Source organism: Triturus cristatus, chromosome 2_2, assembly GCF_964204655.1.
Source record: "Triturus cristatus chromosome 2_2, aTriCri1.1, whole genome shotgun sequence".
NCBI lineage: Eukaryota > Metazoa > Chordata > Amphibia > Caudata > Salamandridae > Triturus > Triturus cristatus.
The window spans coordinates 40,899,588-40,919,419 of record NC_140582.1 but is presented as its reverse complement, the minus strand read 5'-3'; the positions used below and the strand labels follow the sequence as shown (position 1 = coordinate 40,919,419).

The window sequence follows — 19,832 nt, the reverse complement described above, 5'->3', positions numbered from 1 at the left end:
AAGACATGCTCTTTTGGACTACTTGCCCCTTGACCACACACACAAAATCTCTTGTATCGCTTACATGAAGGCAGCTGTTGCTGCCTTTGGGCACGCAGATATATTTATGGATCCCCACTCCTTGGCACTTTTAGAACTGAAAAGTTTGAAGGACCTATTTTTAGAGTGTGCATCATTAGATATAGAGCAGGCCAAATTGACAAAACCCTAAGTGAGGGCACATGTGCTCTTGAAAACTGTACAGGGTTTGGAGCCCTACCTTGCTCAGGTTTTAAACATGAGGGACAGGTTTTTCTTGGATAGATTTAGATTTAGTTTGCTGCACCTTCACCTGGCATTACCGAGTGGGTGGGTTCATCCTAGTTCCATGTTGCCCTGAGGCTGTGACCGTAGGTCTCTGCAGGACACTTTACATTTTGTTATGTTTTGATAATATCTTAATGTGCCAAGAAAGCAGTTTATTGTTCCATTGCTAAAGTTTACGAGCTTTACCAAAGTACATCCTGCACTCATGTATTTTTTGTTTGCTAAACAAACTTTTTTTGAGGTTTATTGGTTTGGAACACCAACACCAGCATTAAAACAGTAGAGTAAGACACATACCATATAGCAATATAGGAAATAAAAAGTCTGTGTAGGGCAACTTATCTGGCACACAGTAAACATTACATGAGCGGTGTGAAGTGCACTAGTGAGATGGTACATCTAGTTAGTCAATCTGCCCAAGCCATTTCCCCATACCTTGGTTTGCTTCCGGGGACACCCGCGGGCTTCGTAGACCACCCGCTCCTGCTGTGTGCACTAGTCTTCACCCTACCTCCATTTGGTCAGTGTGGGTGGTCTACAAGCTAAGCATTGTGAGGCAATGTCCCGCTTAGCCACCAAGAGGGCCCTTCCCAAGAAGAACCTCTCAGACCTTGTTCCCCCAGTCCCCTCGAATACCCCAAGTAGAATCAGTTTGGGTGACATAGGAATCTCACAGCTCAGAGCCCCGGACACCTCCCCGAGCACTTCCGTCCATTAGGTAAGTATGACATCTCAGGCCCAAACCATGTGGTAAAAATCTGCAAGTTCAATGTCACATCGTAGGTAGTTGGGGGTAGATCATATTTCTGCCCTGTGGAGGCGAGGTGGAGGGAGATAAATGGAGTAGAGGTAGTTAGCTTGAGTGAGGTGCAGCCTGGCCTAGGTTGTTAGTTCCCTTGGGGGAATTAGTGCGTTCCTCCAGTCTTCATTCTCCATATGTCCCACCCATTCCTCTCATCCCTTCCTGAGGTGGTCCAGTGTCCTTGGGGAATTAATAATGAGTGTGTGGTAGATCTGTGAGATCCCCCCTCTGCCTATTTGTCCCATCAATAATTTGGATTCCAATGGGCTGAACTCTGGCAGGAAGTCCGGTGGAAGGGAGTTGGAGGCAAGTGCGTGTCTAAGCTGTAGATATTTGTAAAACTGGGAGTGTATGTGGTAGTATGTCTGCTGCAGCTTGTGGAAGGACAGTATATGACTCCCTGACCAGACATCACCCAACCTTGTGATACCAATACAATCCCAGGTACGCAAGCCACCAGGGAATGCCATTTCCCTTAACCAGGTGCCATGCCAAAGTGGGGTTTGCTGCGTAAGCTTAGTCTCCCATCGCACTTGTTGAATGGCCGCTCTCCATACAAGAAATACCACCCAGGTCACCGTAGGTAATGAGAAGGTTACCTGCACTCATGTATTTTCAGTTGCTCCCAAATGACCACCTTTTATATACTCACAAGCTGATTTGGTCAAATGGCCACCTGGGTCGCACTGCCCGTGGCAAAGAAGCGGCCGGGTGCAGAGTGCAGGGGCCACACGTCAGCCAACAGGCTAAGCACAGCCAAAGTCTTGAGGACTGTGTCGAGCAGGCCACCATGTTGGGGAACAAAAAGCTCCTGGTGTTGAGGTCACCACTGAAGGGCCAAATGACCAACACAAGAACTATACAACCAGCAGCGGGCAGGTGTAGAATGCAGTCTTGGCTGATGCTGCAGATTCGGTTGCGGTTCCCTTGGTGTCTGTCAGCTGCTGTTGAGACAAATGGGGGCTTTGAGAGTCAGCATCCTGTGATCGCAAATTTTCAGTGATGGGGTTGGTCCGGTGCTTGTTTTTTCTGGACCGCTTCGGTCACGGAGTCGGTCTGGGGGGTCGCCTTCGGTCGTGGTTGAGGGGATCTTTCAGTTGTTGGCTGCAGGTTTGCTTTGGGAACTTATTAAGGTTCAGAAGTCACTGGGTTCCAGGCTAGGACCACTGGGGGGACCATCTTGGGGTACTTGGGCACTCAGGCTCGGGGCGCCGGGAGCAGAGTGGTGGAGACTCACTGAGTCGGAAGGAGTCAGAGTCGGTTAATTTTGAGCAAGTCCGGTGCTCACAGGAGACAAAGTCCTTTTTAGTCACAAAGGCAGGGCAGGTTCTCCGGATTTTCGAGGACTGCTGACTGTGGGACACACCGAGATTCTGTTGGAGGAGTCTGAAGTTGTGACAGGCCGTTAGGACTGGGGCAAAGTCAGCTGATGTCCTCCTCTACTTCTCTCTCCACAGCTGTTCGGTCCTTTTCCTTCTTGCTTCTTCTTTTCATCTTTGGTCTGAGGAGGCAAGGTTCAGAGTGGCCCATAAATACTAAATGTAGGGGTGTTACAGGTAGGTATAGGTCAGGACCGTTAGAAAGGGTAGACGGACCGGGAGGGTCGGCCGGGGTCAGGAGGAGAGGTCTCCGGGGAGAGCCGTCTCCAGCGATCGTACAGACAAGTAACTTCCCCCCCCCCACAGACAGATACCACACACGGAGAAGGTTCAGTGTTCTTTATAAGCACTTCTTAAGGTACGGTTGAATGGTACAAGGAGGTCTGGACTCAGGGGTCCCCTCGATTCAAGTCTCTCAATGCAGGGTAAGGGGGAGCGGGACAGTCTGTTTACCAGTCAGGTAGTTCGGATGAGATGATGACTAGCTCACAATCCTCGAGCTTGGTGGTTTAGTTGGTACGGGCCGCGGCAGCGCCAGCAGGTCCCGGTCGAGATGGTCGGTACACGGTCCGCGGCAGCGCCAGCAGGTCCCGGAAAGATGGTCGGTACACGGTCCGCGGCAGCGCCAGCAGGTCCCGGAAAGATGGTCGATGTACGGTCCGCGGCAGCGCCAGCAGGTCCCGGTGAGGATGGTCGTTACAACGGGCCGCGGCAGCGCCAGCAGGTCCCGATGAGGATGGATGTTGCAGAAGGCCGCGGCAGCGCCAGCAGGCAGGACGATGGTTCACAAGAGCGGGCTACGGCAGCGCCAGTAGTCCGTCAAGGCTGAGTTCTCTCGGTGTCTCTCGACTCCAGGATACAACTGCCTTCCTGCTCCGGAGTTGCCCCAGTTATAGGGCAGGCGCCCTTTGATGTCCGGACCCTCGCACTTGGAGGTCGGAGGGCCCGGGATGAAGGTGTCCAGACACCCAGCAGGGGGTGGAGCCAGCGCCTGGGGGAGCTGGAGGCGATCGGCACCTGGCGGGGGAAGAGCTCTTGACACTTCGTTCTCCCATTGACCTGCCAAGTGGTCCGCTCACCTCCTGGGTGGATGGTGGTGCCGGGATGTCGGGGCCGGCCAGGCCCGGGGTTAGGGTCGGGGCGAGGCCACGCGGCCTCGTGGTGCAGGGCCCAAGATGGCGGCTTGAACCGGCCGGGGGAGCCGGTGGGGCTGGGCCCCGGGATGAGTAGAGGTCCGAGGGCAGAAGATCCGTCGGGAGACGGGGTACAGGTGCTTTTCGTGGGTTATGCCTGGGGGGCCGGAGCTCGGGCCCTGTCGTGCGGGGAGGGAGCAAGCCCTTCGTGTGGCCTGTCCAACATGCGTCCCCCCCAGCTGAAGGCGGGGAGAGTCACCCATCTCCTTGGGGACTCTCTTCGTCGAGGCGGAAAAAGCGGGACAGGCCATCCGCGTTGGCGTGGTCTTGGCCTGGTCGGTGCTCCACAGTGAAGTCCATTCCCTGCAGGGAAATGGACCAGCGCAAGAGTTTTGGGTTCTCCCCCCGCATCTGCATCAGCCACTGCAGGGGCCGAAGGTCGGTTTGTACCCGGAAGTGGGTACCGAAGAGATAGGGCCGGAGCTTTTTGAGGGCCCACACCACTGCGAAGGCCTCCCTCTCGAATGGTGCTCCAGCGCTGTTCTCGGGCCAGGAGACGTCGACTGATGAAGGCCACCGGCTGGTCATGACCTTCGGGGTTTAACTGAGAAAGGACGGCTCCGATGCCGTGGTCGGAGGCGTCGGTCTGTACCACGAATTCCCGACTGTAATCGGGGGCCTGGAGCACAGGGGCGGTGCACAGGGCGGCCTTCAGCTTCTCGAAGGCCGCTTGACAATCGGGGGTCCAGTTAATCCGCTTGGGTTGGTTCTTGGACGTGAGACTCGTGAGGGGCCCCACGATGCTGCCGTAGTCCTTCACGAACCGCCGGTAGTAGCCGGTGAGCCCCAAGAAGGCTCGGACCTCGGTCTGGGTGACGGGGGGCTGCCAGGACTGGATGGCAGCAATCTTAAGTTGTAGCGGGGCCACCAGCCCGCTTCCCACTTGGTGCCCAAGGTAGGTCACAGACCCTTGGCCAATTTGGCACTTGCCGGCCTTAATTTTGAGGCCGGCCCGCTGGAGGGCCTGTAGGACCTCTTGGAGGTGACGGAGGTGGTCGGGCCAGTGGCGGCTGTATACAGCGATATCGTCCAGGTAGGCAGCGCTGAACTCTTCGAGCCCCGCCAAGACCCTGTTCACGAGGCGTTGAAACGTGGCGGGGGCATTCTTCATGCCGAAGGGCATGACCTTGAATTGGTAGTGGCCATCGGGGGTAGAGAAGGCTGACCGTTCCTGAGCCCTGGGTGTGAGGCCGATCTGCCAGTAGCCCGCTGTTAGGTCGAAGATACTGAGGTAGCGGGCGGCCCCCAGCCGGTCGATCAGCTCGTCTGCTCGGGGGATCGGATGAGCGTCGGTCCGGGTGACAGCGTTCAAGCCCCGGTAGTCGACGCAGAATCTCAGTTCAGGTGCGGTGCCGGGGGCAGCGACTTTCGGAACCAATGCAACCGGACTGGCCCAGGGACTGTCCGAGGGCTCGATGACCCCGATTGTGAGCATCTTGGCCACTTCCTCCTGTATGCAGGCCCGTACCCGATCTGGTACGCGGTAGGCCCGGTGTCGGACAGGGGGACTGTCCCCGGTGTCCACGTCGTGCAAACACCAAGGGGTGACCCCGGGGGTGAGGGAGAACAGGGTAGCGAACTGCAGCAGGAGGTTCCGGCAGCCCTGGCGTTGCTCCGAAGTGAGGGCGTCAGAGAGCCGGACCCCGTCCACGGAGCCGTCATTCTCCTGAGTCTTCAGAAGATCCGGGAGGGGTTCGGAGTCTTCCTCTGTCCCACTGTCCGTAGCCATCAGGAGGCTGAGTTCTGAGTGCACAAAGTGTGGTTTGAGTCGGTTGGTGTGGAGGACCCGAAGGGGGTTCCGGGAGGTCCCCAGGTCGATGAGGTAAGTGACGGGGCTTTTGCGCTCGACCACTTTGAAGGGCCCCGTCCACTTATCTTGCAAGGCACATGGTTCGGTGGGGGACATCACCCATACTTGTCGTCCAGGCTCGAACTCAACGGAGGAGGCATTGTGATCATACCACCTCTTCATGTCCTCCTGGCTGGCCTCGAGGTTCGCCTTGGCCATCTCTCTGAAGCGCCGGGTCTGATTGCGTAGGGCCAGGAGGTATTTGAAGACGTCTGGAGGGGTCTTTAGGGGGGCCATCTCCCAACCTTCTTTTACTAGGCTGAGGGGCCCTCGCACAGGGTGCCCGTACAGGAGTTCGAAAGGGCTAAAACCGAGGGACTTCTGGGGAACTTCTCGGTAGGCGAAGAGGAGGCACGGGAGTAGTACATCCCAGTAGACCCAGTGAGTTCCGGTGGAGTCCCCTGCGTTCTGGGCGCTGGCTTGTTGGCGGAGTCCCTCGAGGGAGGGACAGGTCTTTTGTTCCTGGCGGAACTGTTCTTGGGTGGGCCCCCCTTCTTGACGCCACTGAGCCAGGTCAGGAAGGTCCTGGGGTTGCGCGTCCCCTTCGGTCGTCGGGTCTGGGAGGCTGGCCTCGTCGTTGTCTTCTACTGGGGCGACCGGGGGCGGAGGTGCTGGCCATTCTGGTTCTTCTGATCGGGGGACGGCACGGGTGGCCATGGACCGGGTTGTTATGCAGGCCCAGTCCGGGAGGCCCAGCATCCCCAGGTGCTCTCTTCTCTCAACGGTGGCCCACGGGGAACTCTCGAGGTCATTCCCCAGGAGGCAGTCCACGGGGGCATCGTCCCGGACCGTCACCTTCAACAGGCCGGAGACCCCTCCCCATTCGAATGGGACGCAGGCCATTTGACACATACTCTCAGAGTTGTCTGCCGAGCGGACGGGGCAGAGAATGTTCGGCAGGATCTGCTCGGGCTTCACCAGGTGACAGCGGACGGCCGTCACACTGGCGCCTGTGTCACGCAAGGCCTCGGCTCGCTGTCCATTAATGGTCACCCACTGACCGTATTTCCTGGTGTTAGCGGGTAGGGGAGCCCGTGGGACCATGTCTCTTCCCCCTAAGCACGCCAGGACCATGGCGGCCGGTTCCCACTCTTGCTGGGCCGGCTCATACTCTTCTGGTTCCTCCGATAATCGCTCTTCCCCCAGGGCGGCGGCAGCTACCTGGCAGGGCTTGGGTGTTTGGTTCTGCGGGCAGCTCGGGTCATTGGCGTAGTGGCCGACTCGCTGGCATCGGTGGCACGTGACGTTGGCTCGGAACCCAGGACGCCACGGGGGGTTGCCCCGGCCGGCCGGAGGCGGGGTGCTGGCCACGGGTGTTGCTGGCAAGGCGTCTCTCCCTCGCCCCTGGCCCCCTCCTCCTCCCCGAGGACGGTGCTGGCCTTGGTTGCTTCTGTTCTGTTCGTGTGGCCCCCTCCGGCCCACTCGGGTGCTTTCCCATCGGTCAGCTTCGGCGGCGAGCTGCCGGGGGTCAGTCAGCTTACTGTCGAGGAGGTGCTGCCTGAGCTCGACGAAACAGTTGTTCGACAGGTGCTCCCATACCATAAGGTTAAAGAGTTGTTCGTAGGTGGTGACATGGCTCCCCTTGATCCAACCCTCGAAGGCACGGCTGAAATAGTTCACGTATTCTACCCAAGTTGTACCTGGGATCCGGGTGCAATCTCTGAACCTCTGGCGGTACATCTCGGGTGTGAGGCCGTAGCGGGTGAGGAGGGCAGCCTTCATGTGGTCGTAGGACGACATTTGGTGATCTGGGAGCTGCAGTAGGGCATCGCGACCCTCGTTGATAAACCTCCCCCAAAGTCCGGCTCCCCAATCACTCCGGTCGATCCGGTGGGAGGTCATGGCGATCTCGTAGGCTTTAAACCACTGTTGTATGTCGTCTTCTCGGACATACTCGCGGACAACATCCTTGGGGATGTGGACTTTTTTCTCGATTGGCCCCGGGGTGTGTGGTCGCTCAGGCACCCCCAGTTCTTTATTCTGTTTCCGAAGTTCTATCTCCGCTAGTTGGCGCTCGTGCTCGAGCGTTATTTTTTTCTCCTCCAGCTCTCTCTGTCTTTGCTTCTCTTCTCGTTCTTCTCAGAGCCGCATATGCTCGAGGTTGAGTTTCTGTTCAGCTAACTTGAGTTCCCCATCCATCTTGAGTCGTGCCATTTCCAACTCGTGCAATCTGGTTCTTTCCCTTTCTCGGATCTCCTCCTGCGAGAGGCCCGTTCCCCGCTCCTCGGGAGCCGTGGCGTTCCCCTCTGGTGTGATGCTGCTTTGGTCGGAGGGTCCGGCGACCCCAGTTTTTGTCCACGACTCTAGGGCGTGCTTTAGATCATCCTTGGTACTCAGGCCGGTGGTAGCAATGCCAAGTTCTATGCAGAATTGTCTCAGTTCGCGGTGGTTGTATTCTTCTAACTTATCCATTTGGAATTTCTCGGTGGAGCTGCTATCTTTGGCTGACATCGTGTTTTTGTCGTGGGGTGAGCTACACTCTGTACGATTACGCGTTGATTCGGATCGCGCCGCTGGCCACCAATGTTAGAAAGGGTAGACGGACCGGGAGGGTCGGCCGGGGTCAGGAGGAGAGGTCTCCGGGGAGAGCCGTCTCCAGCGATCGTACAGACAAGTAACTTCCCCCCCCCCACAGACAGATACCACACACGGAGAAGGTTCAGTGTTCTTTATAAGCACTTCTTAAGGTACGGTTGAATGGTACAAGGAGGTCTGGACTCAGGGGTCCCCTCGATTCAAGTCTCTCAATGCAGGGTAAGGGGGAGTGGGACAGTCTGTTTACCAGTCAGGTAGTTCGGATGAGATGATGACTAGCTCACAATCCTCGAGCTTGGTGGTTTAGTTGGTACGGGCCACGGCAGCGCCAGCAGGTCCCGGTCGAGATGGTCGGTACACGGTCCGCGGCAGCGCCAGCAGGTCCCGGAAAGATGGTCGGTACACGGTCCGCGGCAGCGCCAGCAGGTCCCGGAAAGATGGTCGATGTACGGTCCGCGGCAGCGCCAGCAGGTCCCGGTGAGGATGGTCGTTACAACGGGCCGCGGCAGCGCCAGCAGGTCCCGACGAGGATGGATGTTGCAGAAGGCCGCGGCAGCGCCAGCAGGCAGGACGATGGTTCACAAGAGCGGGCTACGGCAGCGCCAGTAGTCCGTCAAGGCTGAGTTCTCTCGGTGTCTCTCGACTCCAGGATACAACTGCCTTCCTGCTCCGGAGTTGCCCCAGTTATAGGGCAGGCGCCCTTTGATGTCCGGACCCTCGCACTTGGAGGTCGGAGGGCCCGGGATGAAGGTGTCCAGACACCCAGCAGGGGGTGGAGCCAGCGCCTGGGGGAGCTGGAGGCGATCGGCACCTGGCGGGGGAAGAGCTCTTGACACTTCGTTCTCCCATTGACCTGCCAAGTGGTCCGCTCACCTCCTGGGTGGATGGTGGTGCCAGGATGTCGGGGCCGGCCAGGCCCGGGGTTAGGGTCGGGGCGAGGCCACGCGGCCTCGTGGTGCAGGGCCCAAGATGGCGGCTTGAACCGGCCGGGGGAGCCGGTGGGGCTGGGCCCCGGGATGAGTAGAGGTCCGAGGGCAGAAGATCCGTCGGGAGACGGGGTACAGGTGCTTTTCGTGGGTTATGCCTGGGGGGCCGGAGCTCGGGCCCTGTCGTGCGGGGAGGGAGCAAGCCCTTCGTGTGGCCTGTCCAACAACCAATGGGTCACTTCCTTGGGGAGGGTACACCCCCTATTATACCACCCTCCAGGGGAGGGGCGCAAGAGCCTCACTCTGGTTGGCTTGGTCCCCCCATCTGCAAGATGGCGGGGACTGAGAGTTATGCTTCAGAGAGCCTCCCTCACCAGAGGGGTGGAGTTGGCAAACCTCTCTTCCTATCTTGGTTTTCCCATGATTCTCCCGCACACTGGCTGGGGTAGCTCACAAAGGCTGAGCCCTTGAAATCTTCCCCTTTGTGGACCCTGCCCATCCTGGGGGAGGAGACTTGGCACCTCGTCCCAGGAAGTGCTTTGTTTCTGGACCCAAGAGCAGAAGACTCTCGACCCAGGGGGCCAGAACCATGTTTGGTGGTGGCAGCTGGCAAGCAGCCACTCAGCCAGGACACTAGAGTTAGGTCTTTTTTCAGGGGGCATCTCTAAGATGCCCCCTGAGGGATTTTTTCATTAAATCCCAATTTAGCATCAGTGTGAGTTTAATGTGCTGAGAAGTTTGGTACCAAACTTCCCAGTTTTCAGTAAAGCTATTATGGTGCTATGGAGTTTGTAATGACAATCTCCCATACCAAATACTCTTTATGGCAGTACTGCACTTACTATGTCTAAGAATGTATTTAGACACTGGAGGGGTACAGGCTCATGCACCGGTACCTTCACCACTGGTATATTGCACCCAGATGCAGGAGTGGCTTATCTATGCCAGTGCAGTGGGTTGCAGGCATGCCACACAGGGATGTGTGTCATGCTGACTCCTCACTTTGTTTTGAACCAAAACATGCAGCCTGCAATGGCAGAGTATGTGTGTAAAAGTACAGGGCCCCTAAGGGTGGCACAATAAGTGCTGCAGCCCTTAGAAGTATTGCCTGGTCACAGTGCCATTGGTACCTATGGTACTTGTTACAAGGGACTTACATGTGGCTAGAGAGTTGCCAACTGGGTGTTGCAACATTACAGTTTAGGGAAAGAGCATAGGCCCTAGATACCTGTTTGGCAGGAGCCCAGGGCGAACTCAGTCTAAGTATTTCAGCATTTAGGAAAAAAGTGGGGGCAACCATGCAAAAAGGGGCACTTTCTTACAGGAGATGATTCTGAAGGTTTCCTACCCCTGAGGTGTTTTAAATTTTCTGCCTCCCTGCACTTGTACCAGCTTGTCTGCGGTCACAAAGACGAGTGTCAAACTATTTGCGAGTGTAGTCAGGCAGAGCCTTTGTGATGTGTAAGTGTGGTAGGAGACAGCTTCTCTCCCTCATCAAGTCAAAGATCACTGATCCTGCCACCATCTATGCTCCTGTGTCTCACAGGCTGGGACCAATCCACAAAGAACAACTGCCAGCTACACCTAGTCATGTGACCCAGGAAACAGGCTACAGGCACCAAATGGCTGAAACAAGAAAATACCAACTTTCTAAAAGTGACATTTTTATAATTGTGACTTAAAATCCAACTTTACTAATAAAGAGATTTTAGAATTACAATTCTTTAGACACCAAACTCGAAATTCTTACGTGCTCCCAATTGGAAGTTATCACTTGTTAAATGTAATAGGTTATCCCAATATTATTCAATCAGAGAGGTAGGTCTTGCAGTAGTGAAAAACAAATTCAAGAGTTGTTTACTACCAGGACATTTAAAAGTTAAAAGTACATGCCCAACTTTACAAATACAGTGCATCCTGCCCTATGGACTGTTTAGGGCCTACCCTTGAGGTGACTTATTTGTTTTAAGAAGGAAGGTTTAGATCTGGCAAAAGGTTTAGTTTGCCAGGTCGAATTGGCAGTTTAAACTACACACACATGCTGCAATGGCAGGCCTGAAACATTTTTCATGGCTATTTAAGTAGGTGGCACAATCAGTGTTGCAGATCCATTAGTAGGATTTAGATGACAGGCCCTAGGTACATGTAGTACCACTTTATTAGGGACTTACAAGTAAATCAAACGTGCCAATTGGGTGTAAGACGATGTTACTATGTTTAAAGGAGAGAGCACACACACTTTAGCGCTGGTTAGTAGTCCTAAGGCCCAACAAATTGAGTTCAGCAAAAATGGAGGAGTAAAGTAAAACAATTGGGGGAAGACCAATCTAAGGCTGACAGATCTAACAAACTCCAAATTATAACTTTTACTATTCCCTCATAGTATGTAGATGATCATATTCCAGATTAATTCAGGTAATATTCAACACTGAAGACTTTGCTCAGCTTATTGTCAAACCAGTAAGTACCTCCCTCGAGGAAGGAACAATTCTATATGCACTGAAAGTTGGTGAAAATATCCCATACTGAAGAAACAAAACCTAGGCCAGTTGAATTTTTAGAACTTAAGGCCAGTTTCTAAACTTCCCTTTCTTGGCAGATTTATTGCGAAAGCTGCCTCAAAGAAACGTATGTCACACAGTTCCTGAAATGATCTCTTGAACATCTTACAATAAGAAGTCAGGTCCCTGTGCAGCATAGTCACAGCAACTCTCCAAACTATTGATTAGTCTTCAAAACAATAATAAACAGTTATTCTTTTTTTCTGGTTGGTACTGCACTTGTTAGCAGCAATTGACACTACAAGGCACTACTCACCGTGTTACCCAACAGGATGGGTAGCAAGGGACAGGTTGAAATGGTTCCCTTCCTTTCTCCCCTCAAGTTCACAATTTGTTAAATATGCTCCTTCAGATATCAGCCCTACACTGTCAATTATAGCGACCCTCACGTCCTCTCTAACTTCCCGCTGTATTCAGTCTCCTTATGGAACCATGTGTTAGTTGTTGCTAGATAAAGACATCTGTATACACCAATACACTGATGACACACAACAGTATCTCAAAGCTACGAAACTTTTAACCATGGTGAATCTGAAATCACTTCTTACAAATTTGCCAACTGGATGAGTTGTGTCCTTTATAACTAAATCTGGCAAGAACACACTTTTATTCAAAGGAAACTCCCATTTCTTCCTAAATGTGGCTTCTTCAACTCTGATCATGCTATCACACCCATGATGGTCCCCTTAACGATATTGCTTGGGTTCATTATTGACCAATCAGCTCAGTTATACCTCCCATCACTAACCCCACAAAGGCAACATCATGCCAACTGTTCCTCTTAGAAAAGCTTAAACTACAGATTCACAAAGCTGGCTTCAGAATTTCAGCAGATCCGATATTTTCTCAATTAAATTAGCAATGCTCTTCTTTTTGGGCTTCTGAAAGGCATGCTGGAAGTAGAGACATTCTCCACGCAGTAATCTGTCTCATCACTAGTGCAATGAAATTCCACTACGTAACTCAAACTCTGATGAGCCTGCATTAGCCTCCTCCTCCAGGTCAGAGCTGGCATTACAGTGGCCTACTACACTAATTAAGAGCTGCCTGGCAGCTTTTCCAGCTACTTGAATCATAAATTACACCCTGTAGGGGCGGACAGAGGTTCCACAAGGAAATCAAGCCTCCTTCTAAAGATTCCAAATCTAAAACGTCAAAGACGTTGGAAAAGACTCCTCGTGCCAAACTCCAAGAATGTAGCACAAACCCCCCCAGTACTTAAGAGTTAACCCCAGCCGTGTCATCGTTCACAAGGACTTTAAAACCCACCTTTTAGAGCCCACCAAACAATTGAATTTACTGCTAGCTAATTTACAGTGCTCCTTTAATGAACTCCGTTCATCTACCAATACTGTACTCATCTGTATGCCTTTTTGTAATCTATTGTTCTCTACTAGTTACCACCGTTGACGAGATTATGATGTTTATTCCTCTTGCGTGAAAAGTGTTTAGTATCTTGTGGCTAATTCGACACTACATAAACATCTTTATGTAATAAATCAATAGTAAAAAAAAGGGAAAGTGATATGAGTGTGCTACCTTTATATGATTAGTGTACATCTGTGATTGGAAAGTGTCTAGATAATAAATGCAAATGCAGCATTTGGGGGAGTGAATGTTGGAAAGCAATAAAAACATAGCAGCGCACAGTAGGAAAATTATTATTCCAAAAAACAACAATTACAGACCATAGTGACCTTCTTGAGCCCTGCAGTAGGCCATTTGCTTGATACCATACTCCCATTGCATCTTAGTAGTTGTAATTTGTCCATTCTTTGGTAATGTTTCTTAATAAAGAAATACCTGCAAAATATGAAACCTACCAGAGTGTTCTTAATTTCTGCAACAATCAAAACAAGGGTCATAGGGGCTGATTTAGAGTTTGGCAAATGGCTCACTCCGTCACAAACCTGACCTATAGCCCATCTGCTGTATTGCAAGTGCCACAGGATATAATGCACTTTTAGTATGGCAGATGGAATATCCATCACATTTGTGGTGGAGTAATCTATCTACTGAACTCAAAATCAGGCCCACAGGGCCTGATTTACCTTTTGTTGGATGGCCTATCATTCCGCCATGGGAACAGAGTAAATTATTCTGTCCCATGGTGGAGGAACTGACTGCTAAGTTCACAAATGACCTCCAAGGAGGCAGTCATTTACAATGCAATGGCAGGAACCACAGCCTGGCAGTTCCTACTAATGCATATCCTGTCTGGTAAAATGCTGCAAAACATGAGCAGCCCTGCACCAAACCGTTTTCTATAATGATTTTTCCTGATTTGATGGGTGGGCATATAGCTTATTCTCAGATGACCCTCACTCTGTAGGACCGTTGGAGAGGTTTGACTGTGGCGGAGATGGAGTAGTCACTAAGTCTGGGCAGTGAATTTAGCTCTGCTCGTGGAGTTTGCTGAGTTTTCCGCACTCCGCGTTATGCGTAGCAGAGTTTTTTCCCTCCCTCGTGGCTTTCGTCAACGTCAAGTTGATGAGTGTGTTTGAGAAAAATCCACCTTCCGGCGAGATTTTTCCTCACTCCCGATTGTCGACATCAGGTTGCTGAGCGCGAGCATGAAAAATCAACCTCCCAGCGAGATTTCTCAATGCGGGCAGTATGCTTGCAACCGCTCACGTTGAGAAACTGTCTGTTCATGTTGAGAAAGCTGCAGCTCGAGTAAAAATCTACTTGAGCGGCAGAAAGGAAGCAGCACCCGCTTGCGCTGTGCATGGTGCCTTTCACAATAATTGCAGTGTAGACAAGCACCTGGCACTGAAAATCACTCAGAACGGCATTTATCTAATGCACTTTGCCGCTTGTGGAGCTCTGCGTAGCGCAGCAGAATTTTTTTTTGCACTTCAGAACTCCGCGAACTCCTTCCAGGCTTAGTAGTCACCACCATAGGCAAACCTAAGGTCCGCCGGGATATAAATTTGGTAGGCGGACCATCATATTGGCGGTATGACTACTCCGTCACCGTTGTGACGGAGTATACATATCACCAACATATAAATCAGGAACTTAGCCTTAGTGGAAGAGTATTGTATTACACAGCCCAGTGTCATGGCATGGTAGTTTCAGACTAATGAGATTCAGGGCTTTGACAGTTATTTAGACAGCAGAAAATTGCATATAGATGAGTCATGCCTTAGATGAACTCTTTTCCTCACCCATAGTAGGATTTATTTAAGTTCCGGATTAAAGCATATACAAAATGTATATGTGCCCTGTTCGTCTATGAACTATGTATCTTTATACATTTTTGTTTCTTGTTTTTTTTATGTATTAGCTTTAACTTAAATGCACCTGTTTTCCTCCACAGGATTATTTAACTCCCAGTCCTGTGCACCACTCAACGCCTGTAAGTACTGCAGGGCTTTTGTTCTTCTGATGTTTACATTGATGCAGAATTGCGCGCCTGTTTGTGAATCGATAGTCTGGTAGAGGTTTTAAACTTCAAACCTGGGAATGACATCGATGCTCTCAGTTCACAAACTGCAAAAATTCAAATATAAAAATCTCAGACTGAATAAAAATTGCAGCATTGTGTTTGCTCAAAAATAAAATAAAAACATCAACATTTTGGGTTAATTCATATAGTCCTCTTTAGCAGTCAATACTTCAGTAGTCTGGGATTTCTCCTGTTGTAGATTTTCCTTAGACATTTGATTTCAGTAACACATTAGTTTTGTGGGTGAAACAGCCATTACAATGCATCTGTTACCATGCAGAGCTTTACCACGCATGTGTTACAACCCATGCTCTGTTACCACGCATAGCCTTTACCATGCATTTTTTTTGTAATGCATATGCCTTTACCATGCATGCCTTTATAACAAAATTATCATTGTAAAGGTATGAATGGTAAGGGCATATGCGTTGTAACAGTGGTAAATGCATCGGTGTTGCCAAGGCTATCAGCGTGGTTAGAGGAAACTGAAAGACCCTTCCGCTTCCTCTTGACGACCTGTGCCGCGCCTCAGAAGAGCCGCCTTGGCATCCTGTTGAGGTAAGGGGATGGGCCTGGGGCGGAGGGTTTGGATTTAGGGCTCGAGACTGGGGGTATTTTTGTTTTTTATGGACTGGCAGCCAGGGTTCTGGTTTTAGGGCTCAGGGCAGGGGACAAGTATTTTTAGGTCTCGCTGAGACAGCGCAAGCTGTCTCTTTGAGACATTTTGTAAGTGGGCTTTAAAAAGTGCTACCCACATGATTTGGCAGGCCTAAAGCTTGAGCGCACGATGGCGTGCACGTGCACAGCTGCTGCTCGCACTCCCTCCTCCCTTCTCCCCCTCCCTTTTCGTCAGCTTCAGGCTCCTTTGATGCTGGCATTCCCCCCTCCCTTCTCGCCCAGCCCTTGTCACCTCGGCTTGTTTATTCGCGCGGTCGTGTCACTTTCACGGCCAATGCTTGTTTTCATTTGCTCCCTGCCCCATGCATGCAGAGTCATCGGGTAGTTCACTGACGAAGTGCGCTTTCATGACACTAAGCAGATGGCTTCAGAGGATTCTTTTCAAAGGGGCCGTCCGGGCTTTTAGGAGACAATTGCTCCCAACATAAAAACTTTGCAAAGCATGTCAAGAGCATTAATCGACCAGTAACTTCCCCATTCTACAGTCATTCATCTGTTATTTGATGTATTTTACCTACTTAGTTAATTGGTTCAGGAGGAAAAATATGAAAACGTCACCAGGAAAGGAAAAATAGGCACAGAGAATTATATTAATAAGTAATTCTCTCTGTCTATTTTTCCTTCCCTGGTGACGTTTTCATATGTTTTGCCTGAGCCAATTAACTGACAAAGTAAAACATATTCATGACCGAAAACCCTGTCACGTTGAATGAATCACGTCCCCCTCATCTCCCCTCTCTATGGTCCTTCTGTCTCCCTCGACCCCTCCCTTTCTACCGTTCTCGCTCTTCTCCTGTTTCTCCATCAACGTTTCTTTAATCTCTTAACATTCCTGCCCCTCATCTTCCCTCCCTCCCAGATGTGTATCCCCTTCCCATATCTCTTACTGTTGCACCCACGTCTCACTCAGCCCTTCTCTTTGTCCTCATCCTTCCTGTCTCGCACACCCTGCATTTTGTTATGCCCACTCTCTCCTTTATCCCACCCATCATTTCCCATTACCACATGGCGCACCTCTCCCCCTCTCTGTCTTCATCTCCTTCTATTCCTCCATCATATCTCCCTCACTGTCTCACCCTGTTACTTTCCTTTGCACTGCTTCTCTGCAGTTGCTACCCTGTGTGACTGACTCCGCAGTAGTAGGGTACTTCGTGCTCTCTCTCTCCCTGACACAGGTGTAAGAGGGCCCATGCCACTACCTGTGCAGGGTTGAAATAAGGGCCAAAAGTAAAGAGTACCAAGTCACGGCATCAGTTTACAGAGAAAGCAAAAAAAACGAGAAAATTCCAAAACAAGCATTTGCAATGCAAAAGGTCTTGCATTTGCTTGGACCTGCAGGGCATGTCTCTCTGCATTACCAGCCTGCTTAGGGCACTAGCATTTGCAATGAAATAGGTCTCGAATTTACGCGAGTTTGAGCTATTGGCAATGTAAATGACAATGCCTTTTATTTATATTTAGTTTTTTAAAACATAAACAAAAGGCATTGTCATTTACAATGCCAATATCTTAAACTCGCGTAAATGCGAGACCTATTGCATTGCAAATGCTTGTTAATTTGTTTCTACCAATTCATACAAACCAACAAAACATTTGCAGCACAGGTACAACATTCCTGGATATGAAAGGTAAAACAAATATGGCCAGACAATCGCAATAAAATCATGAAATTAGCATACTGAAATCAATGATTGTAACACTACTAGTAAGACAATTATCCTTTACACAGTCTTATTCTAGTGACCTTCTGCCAACTTATACTTACTTAACAGCATCACTCGCAACAGTGCAGGCACGTGCATTATTTAGTTTCATTAGCACCGTTGTTTTGACCTAAACTGTAAATATTGCATTTCCAGCCCATTTTCGATAGCTAGGGGAATACATAAATCTTGAAGCTTATCAGAACTGCCCATTTAATGAAAGCATGTATAATTGAAGGAAAGCACATTGTTAGGCTGTGGAAAGAGAGGCCCAGCCCTGATGTGAGCCGTGGCCGAGCTCCTGTACAAACAAAACTTTCTAGCGTAAAAAAGTAAAAACAGGTTGTTTAGAGGAATTCCAAACGTATCCTTGAAAGTGTGGCAGAAGCAACAAGACCTAACTCGGAAAAAAAGTGCACGTGAAACAAGAAGAGGAACACCAAAACGACATTATATTTAAGAAGTAACAGTATGGTGTGAGGTAATAAAAAATAACATAACAAGCATTTGCAATGCAATAGGTCTCGCATTTGCGAGAGTTTGAGCTAAGTTTTGAAAATCTGCAAGAGGTGCGCAAACACACACTTTGGGCTTATAGTCATTGCTTACGAGAAGCAAGACTGGCAGTAATTGCCTCTTTTACTGCCAGCCTTGCTTCTCATAAGCAAGGAGTATAAGGACAAAGTGCGTGTTTACGCACCGCTTGCGGGTTTTCAAAACACATAAATAAAAGGCATTGTCATTTACAATGCCAATAGCTTAAACTCTTGCAAATGCGAGACCTATTGCATTGCAAATGCTTGTTTTAAATGGGCTGGGACCAGTTTGAGGGCTGAGGGCAGGAGTCAGAGAAAACCTTAACCGCATAGTCCTTTAACATACATGCCTTTACAATGAAATTTGCAGTAAAGGCAAGCATGGAAAAGGCATATTCGTTATAAAAAAATGTGTGGTAAAGGTAATATGTGGCAAAGATATTCATGCTGTAATGCATGTGTGGCAAAAGCATGAATTGCAAAGGAATTTGTTGTTCTGTCATACATCTGGGTTTTATGTGTTTAGTGCATGGATCAATAGTTTTGTCTCTTGGCCTCAAGTCAAGATGTAAACTGCAAAACTTTGAAAGGCAGAAAAACAATGTAATAGCTAAATGCTTGTATCCCATACCAAAAGCTGTCTTTCAAATGAGTCTCTCACTAGACATTTTCACATTGTTGATCTGAGCATACATACTAAATGTAAGCATAATGCATTGGCTCTTTGATGACCGTCTTGGATGTTTAGTCATTAAAATGGCAGAGGTAGCAGAAATTACATCAAAGACCTGGTTCAAATCCAAGTGGGTTCAGTCAACCTTTCATACATCCGATGTTGATAAAATAAGTACCACAAAGCTGGGAAAGAGCAAACAAATGATTCAGCAGCTAGATGTGAAAGTGTGTTTTTCAAATACATTGTATGCAGCATACAGTACTAAACATACAGTTGACAGCACCAACTGCCATAATTCCAACTCAGGGACTGTGGCATACGCATCAGATTCCCCATGCATAGCTGTATTACCCTAAACTAGCCTTAAAAGCTTGAATGGAGCACCATAGCCCGATGCAGTACAAATGCAGAGGCACAGCCATCATTTACAAAAGCACAGCTCCAATCAGCTGGACAGAATGCTAGAAGTGCTAGGGCAGTAAATGCTTGGCTAAAGAGGCAATTGCACAGACACTGGGGTAAACATCAAGGTACAATCAATAAATGTCAGGCTACAGTCTCATATTGATAGTCACAGTCATCTTAAGCCCAACCCAGTTAAGAACAGGACATGCAGAGGCATGAATTCATTGTGCCTTGCACAGGTGTGTCCTCAAATGTATGCCCAGATTCTCTTTTGCACATCTACTTCCTCAGGCTCTTTTTCTGCTTTCCCTCGATGTTTCCTACATTTAAAATATGCAATCAAAACACTCTTAAAAGACAAAAATATTAATTTTGTACTTTCTTGTGTTGTATTTAAGTAGTATTTTGGAGACCATAAGAAAGTGTTCGAGAAGAAACACTGGGTTTGAAATAAATGGAGCCCATATGCCCGAAATGTAATATTTGCGATTTTCAAATTGCAAATCTGTAAAAATCACTAATTGGGAATCGCAAAACGGTATATATGTAACCAGCGATTTCACACAGTGATTACTACGGATTCGCATTCGCAATTAGTAAATAGCAAATTTGCGTTTTCCTAATAGAAAATCAAAAAATTGTGATTTCCTAATAGGAAATGCAAAATAGGAAACAGAGCTTTCTGAATGCAGAATGATGATATCAGACCAGAACGTTTACTAATATAGGGTGTGGGCACAACAAAGAACCCTAGCCGGGAAGTTAGGAGCACTCCTGCATCACCACTGCCCCTGAATAACACCACTCCAGAAGAAGACCATGGCCATTGAAG

The 19,832-nt window shown here is 49.8% G+C and overlaps 1 protein-coding gene across 8 annotated transcripts in view; it reads left to right on the top strand.

Annotated features, from left to right (window-relative positions):
* Positions 1–19,832, top strand: part of LOC146861800 (uncharacterized) — a 1,595,865-nt gene that overhangs the window by 954,238 nt on the left and 621,795 nt on the right. For 7 of the 8 annotated variants that reach the window (XR_014978338.1, XR_014978334.1, XR_014978336.1 and 4 more), the window contains one exon: positions 14,874–14,912. The exons of the other annotated variant lie outside the window; for it this stretch is intronic. Coding sequence is in view for 1 of the 7 variants with exons in the window: in XM_085643197.1 (XP_085499323.1) it covers positions 14,874–14,912 (39 nt within the window). In the remaining 6 variants the exon portion in view is untranslated. The remainder of the gene's footprint in view (positions 1–14,873; positions 14,913–19,832) is intronic. 8 annotated transcript variants of the gene reach the window in all.